The 23,284-nt window shown below is 55.4% G+C and overlaps 2 protein-coding genes across 24 annotated transcripts in view; both read right to left on the bottom strand.

The window, feature by feature from the left end:
* Window positions 1-362: 362 nt before the first annotated feature.
* LOC133145351 (USP6 N-terminal-like protein) lies at window positions 363-8,537 on the bottom strand. Of its 5 annotated transcripts, XM_061268765.1 has the most exons (16): window positions 8,350-8,534; window positions 7,508-7,778; window positions 7,346-7,428; window positions 5,179-5,252; window positions 5,022-5,101; window positions 4,899-4,938; window positions 4,758-4,838; window positions 4,579-4,686; window positions 4,413-4,522; window positions 4,290-4,338; window positions 4,070-4,190; window positions 3,906-4,000; window positions 3,764-3,829; window positions 3,585-3,684; window positions 3,360-3,512; window positions 363-2,547 (listed from the first exon to the last, which is right to left on the bottom strand). In XM_061268765.1, exons 3-16 carry the CDS (start codon window positions 7,347-7,349, stop codon window positions 1,355-1,357), a joined length of 2,274 nt encoding a protein of 757 aa, XP_061124749.1. In that variant the 5' UTR covers window positions 7,350-7,428; window positions 7,508-7,778; window positions 8,350-8,534; the 3' UTR covers window positions 363-1,354. The 5 variants fall into 5 exon arrangements, with proteins under 5 accessions (XP_061124749.1, XP_061124744.1, XP_061124745.1 ...); XM_061268760.1 differs by having other exon boundaries at window positions 4,070-4,338; window positions 8,350-8,536; XM_061268761.1 differs by having other exon boundaries at window positions 4,070-4,338; window positions 7,508-7,651; window positions 8,350-8,536.
* A 2,745-nt stretch (window positions 8,538-11,282) lies between these two features.
* The window catches only part of celf2 (cugbp, Elav-like family member 2), an 81,708-nt gene continuing 69,706 nt past the window's right edge, over window positions 11,283-23,284 (bottom strand). For 4 of the 19 annotated variants that reach the window (XM_061268342.1, XM_061268343.1, XM_061268337.1 and 1 more), the window contains 11 exons: window positions 21,482-21,530; window positions 20,650-20,784; window positions 18,751-18,830; window positions 16,752-16,913; window positions 16,276-16,339; window positions 15,419-15,556; window positions 14,600-14,728; window positions 13,409-13,615; window positions 13,188-13,331; window positions 12,949-13,093; window positions 11,283-12,874 (listed from right to left, as the gene is read on the bottom strand). In XM_061268342.1, the coding sequence (XP_061124326.1) occupies window positions 12,966-13,093; window positions 13,188-13,331; window positions 13,409-13,615; window positions 14,600-14,728; window positions 15,419-15,556; window positions 16,276-16,339; window positions 16,752-16,913; window positions 18,751-18,830; window positions 20,650-20,784; window positions 21,482-21,530 (1,236 nt within the window). In that variant the 3' untranslated portion in view covers window positions 11,283-12,874; window positions 12,949-12,965. Of the gene's footprint in view, window positions 12,875-12,948; window positions 13,094-13,187; window positions 13,332-13,408; window positions 13,616-14,599; window positions 14,729-15,418; window positions 15,557-16,275; window positions 16,340-16,751; window positions 16,914-18,750; window positions 18,831-20,267; window positions 20,434-20,649; window positions 20,785-21,481; window positions 21,531-23,284 lie in introns of those variants that run through there. The other 15 variants (XM_061268339.1, XM_061268338.1, XM_061268341.1 and 12 more) reach the window with 15 other exon arrangements.

Raw genomic sequence — 23,284 nt, 5'->3', positions numbered from 1 at the left:
GCTGGCCGGGTCATAGCAAAGACTGGGAGCCATTGCCTCCCTGCTTGGCACTCAGCATTAAGGCTTGGAATTGAGGGGTTAGATTACCAAATGATTGGCGAGCGCGGAATCGCTGCGGCTCACTGCTCCCAGGGAATGGATCCAAACCACACGAGGATGGGTTCAGTGCAGAGGACACATTTCACCACACCCAGATGTGTGTGTGTGTGTGTGTGTGGGTGAGACCATCGTTGGGACTTTAACTTAACTTTAGAAGTTGCTCAAACACTTGAGAGGGGCGAATTGGCATGCCGTGCCCTTTGCCACTAGGGGGCAGGCGTTTAGCCATTTCTCGTTTTTGGTAAGACAATGACAGGCAACTGTTGCATTTTTTCTTTAATAAGCCGAAATATGCAAATGCAAGCGAGACGTTAGTCTTGAGACAACTCAAACTCTCGACAGTGTCGACAAAAAGTCAATGGACCAAGTTGATGCAAACTTGAGGCATGTCTAGTAGTAAAGATACAGCAGAACAAAGACGCAACGCTTTTTGCGTTTAAGAAGAGACTCACCTCACCGTAGCTCGCTCGCTCGCTCACTCGACAGTGTTGACAACAAGGAGCTTGCATTTACGCAAATTTGCCCACAACTCGTCCGAGTCAAAACAAAAGCAACTTCAAGTCAAATCAATGCGCAAAAACAAACCCAAACCAAATCAAATGCAAGTTATATTAACAAATGTAGTGACAAACACATGCGGGAAATCAAATGCAAGTTATATTAACAAATGTAGTGGCATCATCAGACCCAAAACTATAAGTAGCGCTCACAAATGACATTTGTGTTTTGAATGGAGAGCAAAAGACGCTCGCTCACTCGCTCACTCGCTGGCTGGCTGGCTGGCCGTACAGTACTCGCAGTGTTATTCAAATGGAAGCAATCCAAAGATTGCACTTCAGGTAGTCGTAATGAAGTCAAAACAAAATGAAATCCAGTCAAAAGCGGAGGTGTTTCAAAGTGTCCGTGACATCCAGTGAGTGACTCCTTTCCTCCACTTGAGAGCTCCAGTGTCAACTTGGGTTAGTAACCAAAAGAAAGAAAGACGGGCTGCCCACTTTTTGTCTCTCCGGTGGATACATTTCTCCTCTTGTTAGGATTTACATTCAAAATCTTCAGCCTTTATTTTCAACCTTTCAATTCCCTTTTGCAAATATAAAGGGGAGAGAGCGGCCGACTTGATCTTGGCACCAAAAGCCACTTGAGCCACTACGCCCGCCGAGTCAGTCGTGGGGGGGGGATGAGTCCCAATCTACTTGTTAGGGGCACCGAACCAGTACAGGACGCCGACGGCTGGTGCGTGCGTGCGTACTTGCGCTCAGAGCAGCATGGACTCCTGCATGGCAAAGGCCTCCTGCGCGTGGCTGTAGTACGCTCCTCCAAACACCCGGGGGAGCTGTTGGCGAAGGACGGGCTGCCGTGTCCCGCCGTCGCCGTTCCCCGGGAACTCAAACACCTCCACGGGAGACATCTGGGCCTTCCGGAAGCTGGGCGAGCGAGGCACCCCGCCCGGGCCCTGCGCCGCCTCCTCCTCCGGGCCCCACTGGGACTCCAGGCCCCCCCCTTGGACGCGCCCTTCTAATCTGTAGTCCAAAGGGGCATGGGCCTGTGCACGGGAGTAGATGTGACTGGCGCCCCCCCCCTGGGGCTCCAGCTGCAAAGGGGGTGCTCGGGGACGGTGGGGCGGCTCCCTGCGGTGGCTTGCCACGTAGTTCATGAGCGCCTGCTCCGGCGACACGTGGTTGGACATTTGATCCCCGCCGGCTGCCGCGTAGTGTCTGGACCCCGGGTGAAAGATGGGGACCTCGGTAGGGGCCTGGTGATGGTGGTGGGGGGGCTTTTGCTTTCCAGGGAAGCGGCTGTGATGGGCAAATGACACCCCGAGGGGCTGGGAAGGCGTCCCAAAGCCGGACTGCGCCGTGACGACATCCCCGCCGTAGCCGCGAGCGCCGTATGAGGGGATCTCACTTTGAGGCGTCCGCATCCTGGTTGGGGGTCTCTCCAGCTCAAGGATTTCAAATTCCGTCTCCGGTAGCCCAGGAACATTGTCGTACTGGGAGGCGTCGGAACCGCGGTTGGCGCCCGTGACCGAGCCCTTGGATCGCTCCCGGCGCCGCTCGCCCCGCGGGCCCTCGTCCTGGCCGGAGGGGGCCGGAGCGTACCTTACTGGGCTCTGCGGATTCTCCTGGGCCGCCATGGCCTTGGCCGCTTCCAGCTTGGTCTCGGAGGGTTTGAACCAACGGGGGCCGAGGTCTCGATGAGCGTCGGTGTGTCTGTGCGGCCTCGGGGTGGGCGTCGCCTCCCTTACTGGCGAGCGCTGCCCGTCGGAAGCCACCTTGGGGTGACCGTCATACCTGGAAGCGTCCGGCGAGTCCCGCCCTAAGCTGCACCGGGGACGTTGGGGAGCGGGCGGCCCCGGGGGCTCCACGTGGCTCCGGCCGTTGACCGCGTGGTTCACCGGCAGGTCGGGAAGCTGCCCGAGAGGCTTCTTGGGGAACTCCTCATCTTGAGCTGCCAGAAATAAAAAGAGAGCAAAAGAGAGTTGAAAGGTCCGCTCTGAGCCGAGCCGAGCCGTGTCGTGTCATGTCATTAGTGGAGGGGGTGGGGGGGCGGTGCAGAGTCACATCACAACGGGGACAGACATGAAGTCATGCAAGTCCACTGCCAAAGAAAAGACAGTTACATTCAGGACCACACTTCAATGACACAAAACTCAAAGACACTTTGGTCTCAGGATGGGAATCCTTGGCACAGTTGCCCGGTCTGGCTCCGTGCCCGGAACCTCCCCGGCCGGCCGGACGGCGAGGGAGTCGTCGCTGCGGGAAGGTGTGCGGTGAAGTACGAGCGCAAAGTCAAAGGGTCTTTGAGGGCAACCAATGCCCGCTTTGAACCGGCACGACGGATTTCAGGTGTCACGAAGGGTCGGTCGGGTGGTTGGGTGAACTCGGTCGATTCTCCAAAATTCTGGGAGGGCTCCGAGATGCCCGTTTTTACGCGTTCTACCATCGAGCGTTTGTTGTCGTTGATAGAAGCAGCGTCAGCCAAAGGAGGGGGGCCCCACACAAAAGCAAAGTGTCAAACAGACAGGACGACGGACGGATGGACATGGATGGGGGTGGGGGAGCGAGAGCGGTCCGGAAATCCCACCGGTTGGCGTTGTAGGAGCAAAAGTGGCCCCCACTCACGGCCACCTTTTCGCAGCGCTTGACTTTCGAACGTTTGTTCGGAAGAAGAGCAACAAGAGAGGAAGGTTAAAGCAGAAGGCAAGCGAGAAGCGCGGCACATCACCACCGTACTAGCAAAAGCCAAAGAAAAGGCAGCACCTGGCGCCGGCAACTCCAGCTTGGCCCTTCGGAGCTCCGTGGCCGAGGCTTGCAGCTGCTCCACCACAAAGTCGTCGTCGAAAAAGAAATTTTTGGACAAGGTGACCTGCAGGAAGTCCACTAGCTCCTCCATGGGCAACTTGAGCAGGTGCTCTGGGGACAACCAAGGCAAGTGAGCCGAGCCCACAACAGCGGCACGGCGCCGACGCCGTAGGGCTGACTCACTCTTGTGCAGTTTGAGGACGGTGTAGGACATGGCGGGAAGAATTCTCTCGCCCTCCAGGATGTAGATGTCCCAAATCCTGAGAGTGAGCGTGAAAGGAGTCTGGGAAGACAAAAGAAAAGCACCCATGTGCCTGGCGGTTCTTCAAGAGATCAGCTGTGCCTTTTTGGGAGCCGCTCACCCTGTCCAGGAAGCACTGGAAGAACCACTTCATGGTGTAGAGGCTGGTCCGAACATCTTGGCTGTCCTGCGGGAGGGAGACACGAGCCGTGAGCGAGCGGGCCTGTCGGCTTTGCGCGTGGCGCGGCGTGACGCCCGCTGACCAGATGACGCTTGAGCTTGGGTATCATCTTCTTCAGGATGCGGTCGTGGTGCTCCTGGAAGCGCATCAGCTTGGGGAAGCCGGGGACGAAAAAGCCTGGGGAAGGAGGGCAGAATTAGAGCCCTCGGAGGGCGGCGGCATGCGCTTTAGCCAGACGCTCCCCACCGTGCATGGCGTGCTTGTGTCCCGACAGCAGCCTGACCAAAGCCCAGAAGGCGTCTTCTTCGTTCATGTAGATGAGCAGCAGCGCCGTGATCTGACTCATGCCCTGGCAGTAGCCCACCTCCTGCAAAGGATGAGGACAGATGGCCCCTCGCCCGACATGGCTTCCCGGGATGACGAGGGCCGCCCAGCCCCGCCCCGCCCCGCCCCGCTCGACACTCACCAAGTTGTAGACAGAGTAAGCCGTCAGAACGTGGAAGAGGGCCTGCTGCCTGCGATGCAAGAGCAAACCCCATGAGCAGCTGGCCCGGCAGAAACAACAGGCCGCATTTCGGGAGGAACCCACTTGACGTCGTAGCGGTGCATGAACATGATGTGATCCCTGTAGGTCCGGTTCACGTCCAGGTCGATTTGGCGGACGTCGGGGGACGAGGCCTTGGCCGTGGCCTTCAGCCTCTGCGACAGCCGCGTCAGCCCGCGGTTGCAAAAGACGGCGCAAAACGGCGGCCCACCTCGTAGAAGCCCTTCTTCTCCTCCTTGATTTTGGGAACGTCCAGCAGGAGAGACCAAACTTCACCTCGGAGCTGCAGCGGGATCCCCTTGTAGATCCTCCGCACAAGCTGGGCCAAAAGACAAGTCAATCTATCCATCCATCTATCTGCACAGCGGGACTTGGGCCAGAAGAACGCACCTTTTCACTGTTCTTGTATTTGTCCCAACTCTTGAGCATCTTGAGCCACTTGCTGGTCCTCTCCAGTTCCGTGTGCTTGTGCTGCACAGGCCGTGCCGTGGGTCAGATGAGACAGCTTTTGAGCGTGGGCAGACGGCTTACCTTTTCCTCCACCGCATCGTAGGCCGGAAGCTCCTTCTCGCTTAAGGCAACAAGGATGAAAAACTGTTTGTGCCGCGCTCTCTCTCTCTCTCTCTCTCTCTCCGTGTGTGTGCGTGCGCTTACTGCACAAAGCCAAAGCGGTCGACGACCTTGTACAGGTGGAAGTTGGTGTCCTCCCAGGGCTCCACGGTGGACTCCTTTCCCTGGAACAAAAAGACGTCGCTCAAAAGGTCACATCCCGTGCCAGCTTTTTCCACTTCCTTCATCCCGATGAGCCAACCTTTTCATATTTGGCCACGATGTCGGCCCGTTCCCGCTCCAGCTTCACGGCGGCATCCTGATCGCTGTCGGACGCTGACAGGGAGGGGCAAAAACAAAACAAAACAGGAGGCACAAATTAGACCAAGGCCAACAGAACGTGGCAAGGCGCAATTTGTTTGGCCACGGAAATGAAGGCCGGCCTTTGGGGACACTTGCTTTGGGCTGTGTTCTCCAGCTGCACTCCGCCACTACAATCAGTTACCACCACAAGCGTAACGAGGACAGCGCGAGCGAGAGGCCAGACCTCATTTGCTCGAGCGGAGACCAAATCCGAGCGGAGCGCCGACCAAAGGCGTCGTCACTTTACCTTCGCCTTGCGTCCCCAATCAGGGGCGTCACGAGCGCCGGCCGGAACGAGCGGCGAGAGCGCTCACAATGCCGCCGCTTGTCGGCGCCCGTCCTCATTCCCGCCCGCGACATTCCCGCGCCAAAACAACAACAGCTGTTCTGTTGGACGGCCGCGGGCCGCCACCTTCACAAATACCACCTTCCATTCCTTCTCCCTATTGGATATTTTAGCAATGTTTTCAGATGAAAAAAAATAAAACCTCAAAACAAACATGTTTGAATTCCCGGCCGGCCAACCGGTCCGAAACAGGACAGGCTTCCCAACGGACCGCTCCCGATGGACTCGTCGGGCAAAAGGTTTTGCCGAGCGCAACACAGGGGAGCTCAGCTTTCGACAAGTTCAACAAGGACGCCGGACGATGAAAGCAGCAGCAGCGAGGGAGAAATTCTGGAGGGAGGCGTGGCCTGCAAAGGTGAGTGCGGCTGGCTGAGGAGAGCCCGCCCGCCCACGCACGCACCTCGGAGGGCAGCGGACGACGACACCAGCTCCTTGACCTTCTGCAGAACTTGCATGCTCACAGCGGTGGCGGGGTCAGATGGGGGGGGGGGGGGTCGTCGCCAGCGTCCCTTCGCTTCCCAGCTCCGCGTCGGCAATCACGCCGGCACCCCCTCCTCGCGTCGTTGCCGCACGTCCTCGGATGGCGCTGTCCCCAAAAGGGGAGAGGCGTGGCTCTGGAGCTGCGGGGTGTCAGCCCTCCTACTTCCTCCCCCTTTTCTTCTCCTTCTTGCCGCCACCGCACGTCCTTTGGATGGAAATGAACGTGCGCCTTGGCTCCCTCTCTCTGGCTTCCCTCCCCTCCCCTTCCCCAGAAGATGGCGAGCTGGTGGCAGAAAGCACGCCCTCGCACGAGTTCATTAGAAATCAATCCAAAACAGAGCAAAGCAAAAGCGTTGTTATACTCTTGCACATTATTGTACTTCATTTACTTTGTAATTGTATTGACTTTTATTGCAAAGTATTTTTCTTAATGGAGCGTTCCGTCGATTTTATTTGTATTTATAAAGGACGCTTTTGAGTACAGAACATTGAACTGAAAGCGTGATTGCATTTTTCAAGCATATTTTTGTCAAAACATTTTGATCGAGTTGCCATTGCTTTTCTTTTTCCCAAGTGTTTATCCTCTCAGCATTTCCGTGACACTGCTGCGGCGCAAAGCGGGTTTCCCGAACGGCACGGCACGCATGAGGCGTCATGAGACGGAAGGTCTAATTAGCCGCGTTGCCATGCCTCCCGCTCTCGGTTGCTAGGCCGTGGTGGACATTTTGTGCAGCAGAAAAAAAAAAAGAAAATCACTGCCATTGGAAAGTGAGTTGGTGGCAACCATCGGGACGGTCATTTTTGGGAGCGCTCGCTGTTGTGGGCTGGCTTGAATTTGCTATTCCCGTGCTCAACTTGCGCAAGTAGCAGGTCAACAACACCGCTGTGCTGGGCTGTGCTCTGATGCCCCCGGGCTTCATTTCCTCTTGCTGCCCCGTTCTACTCCTATTCCAGCCCAACTCCCTTCCTGCCATCAAATCCCCCCCCGCCATCCAAGATAACACGCATGTGATCACGTCTGCATCAGAGACAATCCAGAAAAGGGCCAACCGAAGAGAAGCAGGGCAAATGAATGCATCCCGTGGCACGCGTGCCATTTGACAGCAAGCGTGCCAAAGGTGTTTGTTGGGCAGCACCTCGACAACGCAACTTTTTGCTCAGACAACTGTACAACAACGACAATTGGCGAGGAATGCATTGCGCTTGTCGTGACACCGAGTCAAGGCAGTCTGAAACTTACTCATGGCAGGAGCCCGGAGGCAGAATCTCTGGACGGGTGTGCTCGTTCTCCGCTTTCTTCTTCCTCCTCGAGGCACTCATGACCTGCGCGCACAAACAAAGCAACATTGGCGTACACTTTGAGAGAGGCGGCCGCAGACAGCGGAAAAGGTGCGCCACTCACAAATGTCACTTTGCTAAGATGGGGGCACTCGGGCCCGGAGCCCACCCGACCCGCTTGAGAGCGACCGACCGACTTCCAAAGCGGCCGTGCCGGTGCCGAGACCCAAGACGTTAGCCTGCCACATTGGTGCTGCTGCTGCTGCTGCTGTCATCACACACGGACCGGGAAGGAGAGTTGACAATGACGGACGGTTCAATTTGTCCCGCCAGGTGCTTGTTTACTGGGTCACGCTCCAAGTGCAAAGCCTCCAAGTGCAGCTAAGCCGCATTACCTTCAAGCAGGATAGGAGGGATGGAAAGGCGCACCATTGACTGGCTCGTTACGTCACTTCCTTGTTACATTATTGATTTATTTATAAAGAGACGCGCCAAAAGCCACATTTTACACTCATCTCAAGCGGATCTTTCGATAAGTCTGACATCAACAAAACGAATTGCAATGTCCACGCTAGCCACACATCAAGAAATGAAATCGTAATACATGTCGGACACGCTCACGGTCACATTTATTTTGAAGGAAAACGCCGGAAAACGAATCGTGCTAAGTCGGCTAAACCCGCACTAGTGGGCGCTTTGCTAGGTAGGCCATGGAAAACACAAATAAACACAAAGTTTACAATCGCAAGACTGGCTGTGTCTGGCTTCATCAAACGCCAAGGAATTAAAAAAACACTCCCAACAAAGGTGAATAAAGCCACATTGGAGTTGACGCTGACAATCTCGAACGGACGGAGCTGGGCCGTCCGTCCGTCGGTCGGTCAGCGGAGCCCGCCCCGCAGTGCCCCCCCCCCGCCAGCAGCTCCAAACCGGGCCGACAACAAATCAGTGTCCGCTGAGCCTCACCTTGCGTTCAACTCGACGTCGTCGCTCCTGTCGTCGCTAAACCGGCGCGGCTCCTTCGCCGTCCGGCCGGCCATGTACCAGGAAGTCCGGGCCACTTCTCAAACTCTGCCGCGGAGGAGGACGTCAGGCAGCCAGGTAGCGATGCGCCGCCCCGCCGCACGACCCCTCCGCGTGCCACTTCCGGGTTCGCCTCCATACGTCACGAGAAGCGGACGGACACCTGACTGACTGACTGACTGACCGACCGACCGACTATAAAGCCTAACTTAGGTTTGAGTTCCTGCACCTTTGCCACCGCTGTTCTTTTTTGCAACATCGACATTCGAAATGTTCGGAGCGCAAAGCAATCGTTAAAACGTAAGCAATGACACTACTGCTGGAGCCTTGTCATTCTAGCGTGCCTGCGCAATTGTTTCAAAGGTTAACGACTTTTAGGCACCGTACAAATCAATCGCCTTTAACGTGGCGAGCAAGAATGGCGAACAAATGCTGCCATTCTTCCATCATTGGAAATCGAGGCGAGTGTCGCGAATAACCGCAAGAGGGCAGCAAAGCAGCGTCAAAGCACGTCAAGCTTTTTTTCTCGGACCCAAGGCGCTTGCTTCTTTCGTCACTTCAACAAAATCGGGAAACAAACAAGCTCTTCCTTTAATCAACACTTCATTCTAATCACCTCCTGAATGTCAGGGACGCCTTTTCTTTTTAATCTCAGTAAAAGGTGAAGCAGGGCTTTTCAAAAGCTACAAAAAGGACATTTGGAGAGTGCCGTTGATTTTTAGGTCAACAGAGAAACACGAAATTTGCAGGGCATGTTTATCTTGAATCGAGCAGACGACCCAGCAAAAAGATCGAGTTGCTTTTAAGCGCTCATTTTTGCCGCATGAAGGCCAGGGACGCTCAGTCGGGTCGGCCACTGTGGTTTCACGCAGCCCCTTTCAGATCATTTCCCGCGATCTTTGGCCTGGAGAAAGATGTTGGAAAATTTGGCCGCGGGAGAACAACGCCTAGCTGCGGAAGACGCTGCGATCTTTCAGCCACGTTTAATCCCCCCCAAATTTATTGTCTTGAATGTGGTCGAGATAAAAAGGAAACCAATTCAAAAACAGACCTCTGAGTGGTGGAAATACAAGCAGGAGCAGGAGCAGGAGCAGGAGCAGCAGCATAACATCCAAACGGGTGGAGGCAAATCCAAGGGTCGGTGCCGAGACGGACGGACGGACGGGCAGGCCAGATTAGCGGGCTTCAACTCCTCAATCAATATTTAATAAGAGACGTGGCGGCCACCGCGCGGCAGCATTGCGGATTTGGCGGTTTATCGGAGGGGAAGGACGCTTGCGGGATTTGAAGGCGGCGAGAACCAACCGCCCGCGCCATGCACTTTGACGCAAATTGCGGAATATTATCCGGCCGGGAGCGGCAGGTGATAGAGCTAACTCGCTGCTCCAACCTTTCCCTCCCTCCGCATCGGGAGGGACAAATAGAAAGACGTGCATGGTCAAACCACACACCGCGGAAAATCACGCCAACTTTGCGCCACAAAAACACAAGCAAGAAAAAGACGTTTTTTAAAACTCTTTTAGTTTTGGAAATACAAACAAACAAAAAAAAGAACACGGGAACAGGCGTTATTTGGCAAAAATCACACAGACATTTTTTAGATGCTCCAAAACACTCGACAAGTCAAAATGCAAAGAAATCACAAGCTTATGATTTTTTTTCCCATTTTGTTTCCATAAATAGCACTTAATCAAAGACGTGATTAATTGAGGAAGGCCGACAGAGAAGTGACAAGATCCAAAGTTACAAGCAGCGGGAGAGCCCCCATGCATGTGAACGCTTCAATGAAAAGAGAATTACAAACAACCCAAACGACCCACAGAGGAACCATGCACGCTTGTGCTTGTCAAGTCAACGCCTCATTTGACTTGCTTTGTCAGCCAGCCAGCCAAATCACAGAAAGCTCTTGCAAAACGAACCCATCGGAACAGGAGCTTTGCAAATGCGGACAGGAAGGTTTGCTTTTGTCCCGTGCAACGCAAGTTGACGCCACCCGCGTGCACCGGCACCGGCATCGGCACCGGCTGCAAGCCCTTCAAAATGCGCAATTGGCAGGCAAGACAACGACTTACTCCATTAGAACAACGCGAGCGAGCGAGCGAGCGAGCGAGCGCGCGCGCGTGCGCCTCTTCCAAAGTCGCTGCGCAGCGCTCGTCCATGCACTGTGCAGATGTGGATGGGATGGCCGACGCAAGTCCAGAAGGCAGGCAGGCAGGCGACGGCTGCGTCCGACAACGGCGCAGCCTTGGGAGGAAATCCACCAACGTCTTCAAAAGTGGTTGGTTAGTTGGTTAGTTAGTTGGTTAGTTGGTTGGTTGGGCAAAAGGTGGTGAGGCTGACGTCTCTGCTTAAGGCCAGTGGTGAGCATCTTGTGTACAAAACAGCGCTGCTTTTCTATCTCTCTCTTTTTCTTTTTTTTTGTTTGCAAAAAAATAAAGAGGCGCAGAGGATGGAGGGAGGCTTCTGGGTCAGGCGTCGCGCGACGACGCCGGGCCGCGTAAATTTGCTTTGGCTTGTTGACGCCGCGCGCGGTCGGCAGGAGGGAGGGAGGGGAGGGAGTGCGGTTCCGTCCGTCCGTCCGTCCGTCCGTCCGCCCGCCCGCCCGCGCTGTGCTTGTCTTCGAAAGTGACGCGCCCGACCGAGCCTGGACCCGCATGTGCTAAGGCTTGCTCGTGTGGGTGTGTGTCTGTTTCAATGTGCGTGTACGTGTAGACAGGTAGCTCAGTTTGAGTGCGTGTGTGCGCGCGCGCCTTGAGGCAACGTGTATACGCATGCGCCAGTCAAGTGTTTGTGCATGCGCGCGAGTGTGTGTGGTTCCAGTGGACGTGTTCACACTTGGGGGCTCTCCCGCACAACAACAGCAATAACAACAATCATAATAATAATAATAATAATAACATTAATAATAATAATAACAACAACAACAAAGTGAGGTCTTGCACAATTGTGTGCGTGCGTGTGCACATGTCTAGAGATATAGAGAGAGATTTAGATTTATATATATGTGACACATGGGCACTTTGCATTTTTTTTGTACATTTTTACAAAGAGAACAAAAGTCTAAATAAAAAGCAAACATGACATTTTTCTCAGGCAACAAGACCGACCGACCGACCACACAAGTGAACAAACTAGCGTTTTTCTCGTTTGAAATCGAGAAAGTTTTAAATATGAAAACACTGAGAAGAAAATACGCGTTAGCAAATCATCATTATCGTCATCGTCATCATCATCATCATCATCGTCGTCGTCGTGTCACAAAGAGAAGGAGAAGAAGAAGAAGACGGCGACGGACGGTACGCACGCACACGCGCTAGGCGGGAAGTCGCTTCTTCCCCATTTGGCACTACAGTCCACTTTTTGTTTTTCAAAATCTCGGTTATAGGACAAAAACACAAAACGCACGTCTAAATATTTGGTTGCCATCACATAGACAAATCAAATCATGACATTGATGCTCCACAAGCTGACATTAGAGATATAGAGATTCATAGATTTCTTTCCATTGATATAGATTTGACTCCTTTTATCGAGCTAACTAAACGACGACCGGTTAAGAAGCGGGGGGAAAAAAGAACAACAAAAAGAACACCAACAACCCAAATCCAAACAAACAACGACACATTTCTAAGAAAGGCTATTGTTCAAGTAAACGCGAGTCTTCTCTTTCAAAGCGAAAAATAAGGTCAAAGAATAGATGAGACAAGAGCGTCTCGGACTTGCCGTGAGATATTAAAAGTCACCAGAAGCACCGACATTTCTTTGTTCTTTTGTACTTGAATACATTGAAAGAGTAGAAAATATAGGTCATCTCATCATGTGCATTGAAACCACGGATTGTCTGTCTGCATGGGAGGCAGTTCAGCAGAAGGGCACACAAGTAGGTAGCATTTCTCCAATCTCGCTCAAAACCTTGTTCTTGTTGTTCTTGTTGTTCCCCTTGAAACTACTCTAGAAAAAAGTGGTTCTCTATATAGACTTTAGTGAGAAACTCCTTATCAAAAACTTTACACGGCCTGAAAAATGTAAAAACAGCTTCAGAGTCCAAACTGTGCGGAAGTAGTCTTAAGATGGGCCACACCAGGGCACCCCCCCCACCCCACCCCACCCCACACACACAAACGCGTCACAAAGGAAAGACCAAGCAAATGTACCAATGAGTGCAGCTTTTGTGTTGGTTTCACATTGATTTGTGGTTGTCACCTCACCAAAACATGAGGTCACATGCAAACAAAAAAAGTCAAAAGGTGATCCAAATGTTCAGTAGGCGTCAGCGTTGGGGTCAGCGTTGGGGCCAGCGCGGCTCAGCGCAGGTGAGGAGAAAAGAGGAAAAAACAAACAAAAAAAAAGGCACCAACCTTGAGACGCTTGAGTTTTTGTTTGTTCGTCTGGCCGGCGATGGGGCCAATGACAATGTTTTTGCTGGGGGGGGGGGGGGGACACGCAAGCCAGGCATGGAGATGATGTTCTGGAAGAGGAGCACAACAAGAGCACAGTTACTCCCGAGACCACAGCAAACCACATTTGCCGGCCACACCTCACCCTGGCCCGGCCCGACATCAGTAAGGTTTGCTGTCGTTCTTGGAGCGCTTCAGCTGCACCTTGAGCCGCTTCATGCCGATCTGGAAGCCGTTCATGGCCTGGATGGCCGCCTGCGCCGACACCGGATTGTCATAGCTCACGAAGCCTGAAAGAAGGAAAGAAAGAAAGAAAAAAAAAAAGGCCTCTGGCAGTTTCCGCCGTGCAAACCGTGCCGTGGGGCGATGGGAAGGCGTGCTTACCGAAGCACTTGCTGAGGTTGGTCTGTTTGTCGATGAAGACTTTGGCGGAGACCACGTTCCCAAAAGGCATGAACATCTGCAGGATGTCCTGGTCGCCAAACTCCTGCGGCAGGTGGTAGATGAACAGGTTGGCGCCTTCGGGACCTGCGGCTCACAGCGGACGCGGGTCACGCCCATCCCGAATCAAAAGCCGTTGAGCGCTGCTCACGTGGTCTACCTACCTTCCTTCTGGCTGCCGGCGGCGCCCTGCTGCTGCAGCAGCGACTGGCTGTAGAGGGTGGGCAAGGCGGCGGCGGCGTACTGCTGGATCCCTGAGTAGGCCTGCGTCAGCGCGTCCATGGTGCCCGCCGCCGCCGCCGCTGCCGCCGCCGCCGCCGCCGCCCCGTTGGCCAGGCCGCCGCCCAAGCCGCCGTTGAGGGCCGCCATACCTGAGAGCATTTCGCCAACTTTACATCCGTGGCGAGCGAGAAAGGAGAGCGCGCTTGGCTTTACTCCTGGCTCCGCTTTTGCCAAACAAACAGTTCTTGTGGAAACATGGCTCAAACGGCGTTTGCAATGCAAGTCAATGGAGTCGTTCGGTTCTCTTTTTAACGTTGCCATCCACCCAAGCAGACCGCCCGTCCGTCCGTCCGCCCGCCCACCCACCGCGAGGTCACTCGGCACGCGCTCGAGTCCCTGAGCCAAACGCGGGCGGCGGTGGCGCTCATTAGCGGCGCGGCACGTCACGGCTTCATTTCACCACCCGCTGCAACTTGCGTCCTGTCGTCTCAGCGCAAATAAATGATCACTGCGGCACTCAGGATTATAGGTCACTCATTTATTCTGGAATAATTGCACCGCTGACCTTTGCAATTCAATTAAGCTTTAGATGTGTTTAAATGAGGGCGAGTGGGGAGGATGTGCTCAAGACCCCCCCCCCCCCCCCCCCCCGCCGCAGACTTCAACCGGGGCAGCGGATGCGCTAAAGGTCAGCGGAAAATAATGTGTCGGAAGCTCGCCTGTCACAAGAGCCAATGAAGACCCCAGAAGGGGGCGGGGCACAGATTTACATCGGCCGACTTCCACGGAAAAACAATAACAACGCTCCCTTTCACAGCTTTGTGCTCTTTTATGACGGCAGGCGAAGCAGCACGTGGATCAATGCCCAGGCTTGATTTTCCAAGACTGACCAGTGCCGATGCAGCAGGACGCAGAAGTAGCCAATGGATGGTTCCCACGGCAACATAACAGGCACGAGAGGGACGGAGAGGCTTTGGCCTTGGGAGCGGCCCTCCCGCATCCTACGAACCGGGACACGTCTACGGACACGTGCCAATTGGGCGTACCCGTAGGAGGCGGAGTCGAGGCCTCTTTGTGCAGGCAGGCAGGCAGGCAGGCAGGCAGGCAGGCAGGCGTGCCAGACGAATACTCACTGTTGACGCTACCTGCTAGTGCGTTAATGTTGTTGAGGCCGACGGTGGCGCCCGCCAGGCCCTGCAGGGTGCCCAGCGACGTCAGCGAGCTCATGCCGCCCGCGCTGGAGCAGGCGGGGGCGCCCCCTGCTGGACACACACACACACGCAAAGCCGTCAGGGCGGGGGACGTCGGCAAAAAGCCGAAAGCCCGCGGCCGGTCCGCCGAGCCCCCCCCCACCCCCAAAGATGGGCCAAGCCGACCGACGAGCAAAGAAAAAAAAACACAAGAGCACAGCCGCGTGTGCGTGAGGTGACGAACGATGAACTAGCGGTTCCATGCAGGCTGGTGGCCGCAGGTGGCAGTGGTGAGGCGCAATGTCCACCGAGAACAAGGAAGAAGAAGGAGGGGCATGTGCTAGCGCCCGTATTTGGAGCCTACAGGTGCTTGTGCTTACCCAAAATGCCCAACCAATCCGTCCCATCCAACCATTTGCACGTCTTTATCTAAACTCATCATGCCTAAACTCATAATGCATGTTTTTGCTATCTCAATTCATGCTCAAGTTTTGGTCATTTCTGTTGTCAACAGCCTTTTTTTGTTGTTGTTGTTGCCCGTATACACGTTGGGTAAGCACACGCAGCGGAACCCCACAAAAACAAGCCGGTAGCACCGACAAACAGCTGACCAAAAACAAGCACGCTCACGCACGCACGCACGTACAAGGCGTGTCACACAAATGGCCGACGGGTGATCGGTGGAGTTTGGCGGCAATGTCGGTGAGCGATCCCCCGGCGCCCGCGTTCGGGGCGAGCCGTCGGACAGCACTGCGGCGTTACCTGGGCTGGCCAGCGCTCCCAGGGAGGCGGCGCCGGAGGACAGGGCGTTGGCGGTGGACGGGCTGGCGGAGTTTTGGGCCGCCGCCGCCGCCGCCGCTGCCAAAGTGGCCAAGTTCTGCAACTGCAGTGCGCTCATACCTGCAGAGAGGGGGAGCCACAGAGTCAAGCCGGCTCGCCAGGTAGGCAGGCAGGCAGGTGGCAGCCGGCAGCCAGCCGGCCGGCCAGCCAGCCAGCCAGCCAGCCAGCCAGCCAGGCAGCCAGGCAGTCAGGGGCCTCCTGGCTCAATCGGGCGGGGCGCAAGTCCCACAAAACACACAAGCCGGTGGAATCAACTTTGCCGCCGTGTCGTCGAGGAGCCGGGCCGGCCGTCGGCGCCCAACGGACTGTGGAATAAGTCTTTGAATTCCGGGGAAAAAAAAAAGGGAACTTCCGGTAGAAAGAAACATTGCCAAAGGCCAAGAACACTTCTTTGGAGACAAAGACATGATGGTGGTCAAAGAATGGCAGAACCAAGACACTTGCATGGCCAAAGAATTCTGGAACAAGGACAGTCAGACACTTTGCCAGAGAGAGGACAAAGCCGGTTTGTGAGGCACGTTGGGCGAGCGCGCCGAGTGGGAGGAAACGGGTCAAAGTCTGCCGGGACGAGGTCACCGTGCTAGGGCGGGCGCACCGACGCACACCGGCGTCCAGCGATCAACGCCTGCCATTTGAGTCCAGCCACAGCGAGCTGCCGGGCGCTCGTGACAAATCTTTGATCGATCTTGGGGGCGACCGACCGACCGACCGACCTCATCGGCCGGCAATGCTTTTGGACGGAGAGGGAGGCGCCGTGCCGCCTCGCGCCGGAAACTCACCCGCCATCTGCTGGATCCCGCTGAAGGCGCCCAGGTTGCTGGAGGAAGTGGCCTGTTGGAGCAACTGCACATAAAGACAAGAAAAGAAAGCTTCAGTTTGACTTCCCGTCTCATCCTTTTTGGGGCGTGACTCGCCGGGCGGGTGGCCGTAGTAGAAGCCAAAGGCATTGTTTCAAAGATGGATGAGAGGAGATATTGAAAGTTTCATGGCGGCCCACCAAGAGCTCCTGAAAATGACTCATTCATCTGCCTCCTCCTCGTCGTTCCCTTTATGTCTAATTTGGGAAGGTTTTGTGGCTTGTCGTCATGGTAACAAAGACCAGAAGACCTTTAAAAGGGCTCATCCTTTTGTTTGAGACAAAGGCTGAATTTAGCTCCTCGCCTCCAAGAATAGCGCCCGGCGAAGATTTCTACCTTGCCTGGAGCGGAAACTTTGCATTGAGCGTAGCAGAGGAGGCGGCGCCGCCCCATCTTACCGCCAAGTACTGCGGGGTGAGTCCGCCCAGGCCCGTCAGGCTCCCCCAGGTGGTGGCGCTGTTGAGCTGCTGCATTTGCTGGGCCAGCTGCTGCTGCAGACGCCGCTGCTCTTTGTCCTTCTGCGTGTCGGCAAACTTGACCACCATGGGGGACGAGCAGCCCTGCCGCGCGCCCGCCGGCGCAACGTGACAAAACAAAGACAAAAACAAGCGTTTGCGCCGGCGCCATCCAAAGTGTCGCTGGCTCGCACGCTCTGCCATCGTGCCGTTGCACTTGTCGGCGGGCGGGGGCGCCACTTGAAAGCACCCAAAATGACACACGCGCACGTGTGTGCGTGCGCAGACAGGAAGCCCGACTCTAAAGCCAGCGGGGTCCGCAAGGGCTCACTTATCTGTGAGTCCAGAAAAAGATTTCCCCACTTCTTCAACTATTTCATCAGCTGCGCAAGTGTGTGTGTGTGTATGAGAGCGATTGGATGACTGCAAAGAGCAGGAAGGAGCGGCAACACTTGAAGATTGAGACATTTCCATTATCATTTTAATTGGGGAGACTGGGCGGCCCACTCACTTTCTGTCTGTGAGCTTTTTTTATTTTTATTTTTTTCTCAAGATTGAGTATGATCGTGCTTTCTCTTGCCATTTGTTTGCCCTCTTTACCAAATTTGGATCATCTTTGCATCATAGCTGTCCAGTGCATTTTGCTTTTCTTCTCGGCGGGTCTGATCACCAAATCCAAGTCAAGGGGCTTCGGGGCCGAACCGAGACGGCGGACGCAGAGCGAGAGCGCTCCTTTTTGCCTTGCTTTTTGACATTTCAAAAGCAATTCCACGGGACGCTCAAAATGGCAGGCGCCTTCTTTTTTGGACTTCCGAGTGGCAAAATGCGGCTGCGGCTATGGGGACGAGCGCTCAAATCTCTCCCGAGGGACAAAATGAGCCGGTTGCCCTTGAAGCAAAGCGCCGGACCTTCTGTCTGTGTCGCTCTTCAGCCGCTTCCCCAGAACCTTTTTTGGATTGCCAGCCAACGTCACGTTGCTAAAGCAGCCATTTCGCAGATCTCAAAATGGCCGCCACCAGGCAAAATGGCAGTACGCACGCACGCTCGCAATTTGCCCATCCCGGACGGGAGCTGACACAAGCAGGCGCTGGAAAGAACGGCGCTCACACGTGCGTGCGTGCGTGCGTGCGCGCGTGCGTGACGGTGGTGGGGCCCGTCAACCAATCGGGAGTCCGCTTTGATTAGGACATGACATTCAGGTGGCGGCGGGCAGGCTCACCACGCGAATGTCACGCCATAATGAGACGCCGGATGCAGACAGGCAGACATGCACGCAGACAGGCAGACAGGCAGACAGACAGACAGACAGACAGACACCTGCGCACATTTCTACCTCCATGCATCCATTTTTGGCTCCATTTCCCTGCACACCACGCTCAAATTTCATTGGCATCAAATCCTCCCAAGCGCTCGTTGGCCGGCACAATGGCGCAAAGCCACGAGGCCGAGCGTGGGGCGGGCAGGGCGCTCACGGGTTGCGGGGGACAACGTCGCTCGCAGTCTGTTATTAGCGCTGACTCGGGCGCCATCGCGAGCGCCATCTCATTCAGACCTAGCCGATGAGGGAGGGCTGCGGTAAGCTCCGCCCCCGAGTCATAGGTGAGGCAGTTTAGCCACTGGTGGGCAAATCTGCTCTTACGCTGCGATTGTTGGCGCCCCCTGCAAATATTCGCCACATTCGGCCTACAAGCGAGATTGAGACAAAGGAGCCTCCGGAGGAGCCTCCGGAGGAGCCTCCGGATTGCGGCAAACATTTGAGTGACGCTGCGTCCGGCATGACGGACGGTCAACTTTAATGGCGCGCCATCATCGTGCCGTCACAAGGTCAGAGCTGATGGAAAGACGGGAAATTTAAGACTCTTTGGATTCAAAGTGAGTCCCAGCGCTCAAGTGGCTGCAACACAAATTCATCTCCACATTTGACGGCGAGAGGGTACGCTACCTCCATCGTCTGAGACTGGTGCATGGCTTTGATTGCGTTCTGTGCCATAGCTCGGGTGGAAAACGTGACAAAGGCACATCCTGTAGGGAGGGAGGGAGGGAGGGAGGGAGGGAAGAGGGGAAGGGATGGCGGGACAGCGGGAGGGAGGGAGGGAGGGAGGGCGGGAAGAGGAAAGACGAGAAAGAACAAAAACAAGACAAAAGGGTTGGACACGTCGTCGTTATAAAAAACCCCACAAGAGACCCAAAAAACAGAGAACGGGACAACGAGTGTTGTCGGTCGGTCGCTATAGCAACAACAGCGGGGAACAAGCACGGCGTCGTGACAAGCGCAGCAGCCCCGCCCTCTCTGCATCCGTACGCGCCATCCCGAGCCGAGCCGAGCCGAGCCGAGCGCGGGGAATTTCCCCGCAGATCCAGGGAAAACAATTGCTGGACTTTCCGAGGATTAGCCTGCCCAATTTGAACTCTCGAGGGAGGAATTTCAAAAACAATTTGACGGCACCAGGATTCCTGAAAGCGAGCCTGAGAGGATGGCGAAAACCTTTCAACCGGCACTCTTGAGCTGCGCTCATAGGTCGGTAGGTAGGTAGGTGTGTCTACTGGGAGTGCGCCCCCAAAACATTTTGTTGCGCTGCTTCTAAGGACTTCCACCTGGGGACTCCCACCCCGGGACTCCCACCACCCAGGGACTCCCACCACCCAGGGACTCCCACCACACGGGAACTTCCATCCAGGTCGAGGTGTCTGCCCCCCCCTGCCAGATGACTGACGCGGAAGTTGCCCTTTTCTCAAGCCATGGGTGGCCCAGAAAGTCAGCTTGGACCGTTTGGTTCCCCCGAAATAAAGTCAAGCTGCTTGCTTCTTTCCCTCCCTACCTCCCTCCCTCTCTCCACCGGCCCTAAAAATACCTCTCGGCAAGTCGTCCTTTTGTGAAAGTAGGCTGGCTCCCTCGGCCCGCCGGTATGATCCATATTTTATTAATAGCGGCGCGGCTCCTCTGATAGATGGCGCGATTTTTAATAGCGGCGGCGGCGGGGTGAGGGGGGGGGCCGGCAGGTCCCGGGATTCGCTTTTGGCCCCGTTTATTGGCCAAGCCCGGTCAGGGGCCTTTATTAGCGGGCCAAACCGACGCGGTGCTGCTTCTTCTTTTCACTTCCAGACATTTCAAATATTGATCAGGACAAAAGAGCGGCGCTGGGGGCAAAGAGGTCGGCGGATGGATGGCAGGACAAATTGCCACAAAAAGCGCAGTCGCCAGCGAGAGCGTGCGTGCGTGCGTGCGTGCGGCGCTGAGAGAGTCAAAGCCGCGCTCAAACAACGATACAAAAACCACAACAACAACAACGACAACAACAACACACGAGTGACAAGATGACACCGAAGCTGGCAGGAAGAAGAGGAGAAGGGGGAGGGGCATGAGGGAGGGGCACAGGAAGCACAGGCGCTGCTGGGTGGCTTTGAAAATGAGACAGCATTTGCAATTCTGCCCGGAAGGCCAGGCTACGAACGAGCAACCTTTTGGGGCCATTTCGGGGGCGGCCAACTCCGCATTTGCGAGGCGGCTCCGACCCACGTTAAGAAGGTCTCTTTTGTCAGCTAGCGGGCCAAATTCACATTTGAATGGGTGCGGGCCGTACTTTCCAGTCAACCGAGGACGGCGAGGTGAAGCGCACGTACAGGACTGATGTGGTGGTGGGGGGTTGGGAGGAGGAGGGTGAGCGGAGCAGGGGGGGGGGGGCAGGAAAAAGGGGTCGGGGGAGAGAGGGAAAGATGCTATATAGAGCCAAAATCTTCCCACCGCCGCCCACAACAGCCTCAAGATGTCCCGCCAAGGTCCGCACTGGAGGCTGTTGCGGATGGAGGCCAGCGGCTTCCAGCACCGCGCCACGCCACGCACCTCTACTCAGCCCGTCGGGGCCCCGCAGGATCCGGCACTCCTCGATCTGGCCAAAGGCGGAGAACATGACCCGGATGTCGTTCTCGTTGCACTTCTTGGACACCATGCCGATGAACAGCTTCCTGTCTTCCACCGCTGTGGCCGGAGCACACAGAACAAGGTGAGGAGAGAGAGAGAGAGAGAGAGAGGTAGAGCGAGAGAGCTTTTCCACAGCGTCACAGAGGCCGACCGGAGCGCTCGTTGTCCGCAACTCAGGTGTCCCTCCCTGCCTCCCTCCCTTTCTCCCTCCCTCCCTCCGTTCAATGCTAATCCGATTCCTTTTGGTGTCAGCGGCGGGCGCGGCAGATATATCAGCAAGCGCTCTGTTGCACTCAGGAAATCAATAGCGCGCTTGTTTATTTTGCTCGGCGGATTGTTTGGGTCTTTAAAAAAAAAAAAGTAAGAAGATAAGTGACGCTGGGCTACGTGGACGCTCCTTTGCGAGCCATCCGCTGGCTCAAAAAGCTGCTTTGTTATCTCGTAGTTTGCTGCGGCTGGCGGCCGGCCCAAGCACGGCCACTCCACTCGCTGGGCCCCCTCCCTTTCCGCAAGTCGGGCGGCCGGCGGCGTGGCCTAATAGAGCTCGCGGCGTCCATTCATCACGTTAACGCAGCCTTTATTTCCTTGGATGGATGCGTGCCGAGCGCGCGCCGCTCCGTATTTCACCGCGCCGCCTTTATGAAGTCAGGCCCCTGCCGCCATCGCAGCGGCTCAAATTCAGCGCTCGGCCTCCTGACTGGCCGCGTGCGTGCGTGCGTGCAGAAGACGGCAGGCTTTTTTGTTTTCCGCTCACCGTTGGACTTCTCACTGTCAGCGGGCTTCATCTGGATGGGGTGGTGCATCTGCAAGTAGACACAAGAGCCAGTCGGTGAGTTTCAGCTTTTGGCAAATTGGTCATCTTATCGCCCTCCCCCACCGCATGGAGTGGGAAACTAATCCAAGGCCGCATTGGCTCCGGTCACCCGCCGAATGCGACGGCACTGGCATTTTTTTTTCTTCTGGCTATGTCTGCTTCCTTTATGGGGGATTATGTCGCCGTTTGATCTGCACAGAGACGGATGACAGCGATTCTCCGAATCTAGCGGCAAATCAATCACACTCAAACGCCAGCCGGGTGGGTGTGTGCGTGTGTGTCTGTGTGCCCTTAGGCTCAGTCGCGGTGCCATTCAAGACTTTGATCATCCAATTCTAGCAAGTCCCCCCCCCCCGGTCTGTGCGTCTGTCAGTTCACGAGTCTGCCTGAGGGGGGCGGCCTGACGAAAAGCAGGCAAAGTGGCCTCAATTTCCAAAAAGATCACTCCATTCTCTTAACGCCGCCCCTAAAAAGCTGCCAGCAACCTGCTTGTGCCGTGCACTCACTCGCCTCCAAACATCCTTGAGCGGAAGCCAATCAAAGGCCTTTCATGTGAGGAAGGCAAAGCCGAGTGCGCCGGGACCAAGGACGCGTCCTACGTTCCCCGCCGTCCTTGCCTTCATCCCTTCTGGAGGGCAGGCAGGCGGGCGGCGCTCGGCGGCATCTGTCAAAGCGTTCAATTTGCCGGAAAGATGTTCGGGAATCGATAAGGTTGCGTCGCCTCAAACGTTCCTTGTGACCAAACGCGCCTTGAAAGGGAAAACCAGGCAAGGAGTCCGAGAGGCCCGAGGGTTTGACTTATTAGCGGGTGTGCCATTCTCAACCTCACTCCTCACTCCTCATTTCTTGGTTGTAGGCTTCGCTCGTTTCAAAAACAAGTCTAGAAACGATGGCTCTCGGTGTCTCCGAAGCCGGCACGCCGAACAAGGGGTGTGCAGACTTTTTATAACCACGGCACGGCACGGCGGTGGTTCTTTTGAAACGAGCGAGACGCATTTATTGCTTTGGCTCAGCCGCCGTCTGCACTTTGCCTCGGTCGGCGTTGTTCATTTGCGCCGTGGGCGTCTACTTTTGCCTCACCTTTTACTCGGCCTTTTGTGCTCTGGAAAGGGGGAAAAAAAGAAAGCGAATGCAATTTTTCCGTCTCCACTCAAAGCGTCAGTCAGTCAGTCAGTCAGTCAGTCCGTCCAGACCCCTACGCAAGCTCCAAAACACAAACTAACAAAGAAGCTTGCTGACCAAGTCAACAATTGAATCCAACACGTTCATCCCATGAGTGGAGGGGGGGGGAAAACATTCGATGGCTGGCACTCGTTGAAGAGGGGAAAACATTCGATGCCACGCTCTGAAATAATGGAAGCTTCCCGTTGTTTTGTTTGGAAAATAACTCCAAACAAAACACCCTTTGGATCGAGAAAATCCAGCTTCTTTTTTCTCACTTGTTTTGATGAAAACATGAAAAAACAGTCTTCTTGTAATATTGCATTTGGATTTCAATTCCCCTGTCCTATTGGGAAGGAAGCAGAACTCCAGGTAGAATAGCCAGCCATTTTGCTCCAGTCCACAACTGAAAAAGCCGAGTAAGCGCGTTAAGGGCATGGAGCTGGCAGGCGCCACACCACGCAAGGGTCTCCCTCCCAATTCCTCCCTCCCAATCCCTCCGGCAGGATTACTGGCCGCTCACTACCTGAAGTGAAAAGGCCAAAGGGGGACCGAGAAGGACGGGGAGGGCCAATTCATGGC

Source organism: Syngnathus typhle, linkage group LG21 (assembly GCF_033458585.1).
Source record: "Syngnathus typhle isolate RoL2023-S1 ecotype Sweden linkage group LG21, RoL_Styp_1.0, whole genome shotgun sequence".
In the NCBI taxonomy this organism is placed as follows: Eukaryota; Metazoa; Chordata; class Actinopteri; order Syngnathiformes; family Syngnathidae; genus Syngnathus; species Syngnathus typhle.
This window is presented reverse-complemented; position numbering and strand designations above follow the sequence as displayed.

Excerpts from the sequence above, each read along its gene's own strand:
- LOC133145351 (XM_061268763.1), bottom strand. Across the intron at positions 4,839-4,898 it reads ACGATGCGGTGGAGGAAAAG|CACAAGCACACGGAACTGGA; the intron begins GTAAGCCGTCTG and ends CGGCCTGTGCAG. Across the intron at positions 3,830-3,905 it reads CCAAGCTCAAGCGTCATCTG|GACAGCCAAGATGTTCGGAC; the intron begins GTCAGCGGGCGT and ends TCCCTCCCGCAG.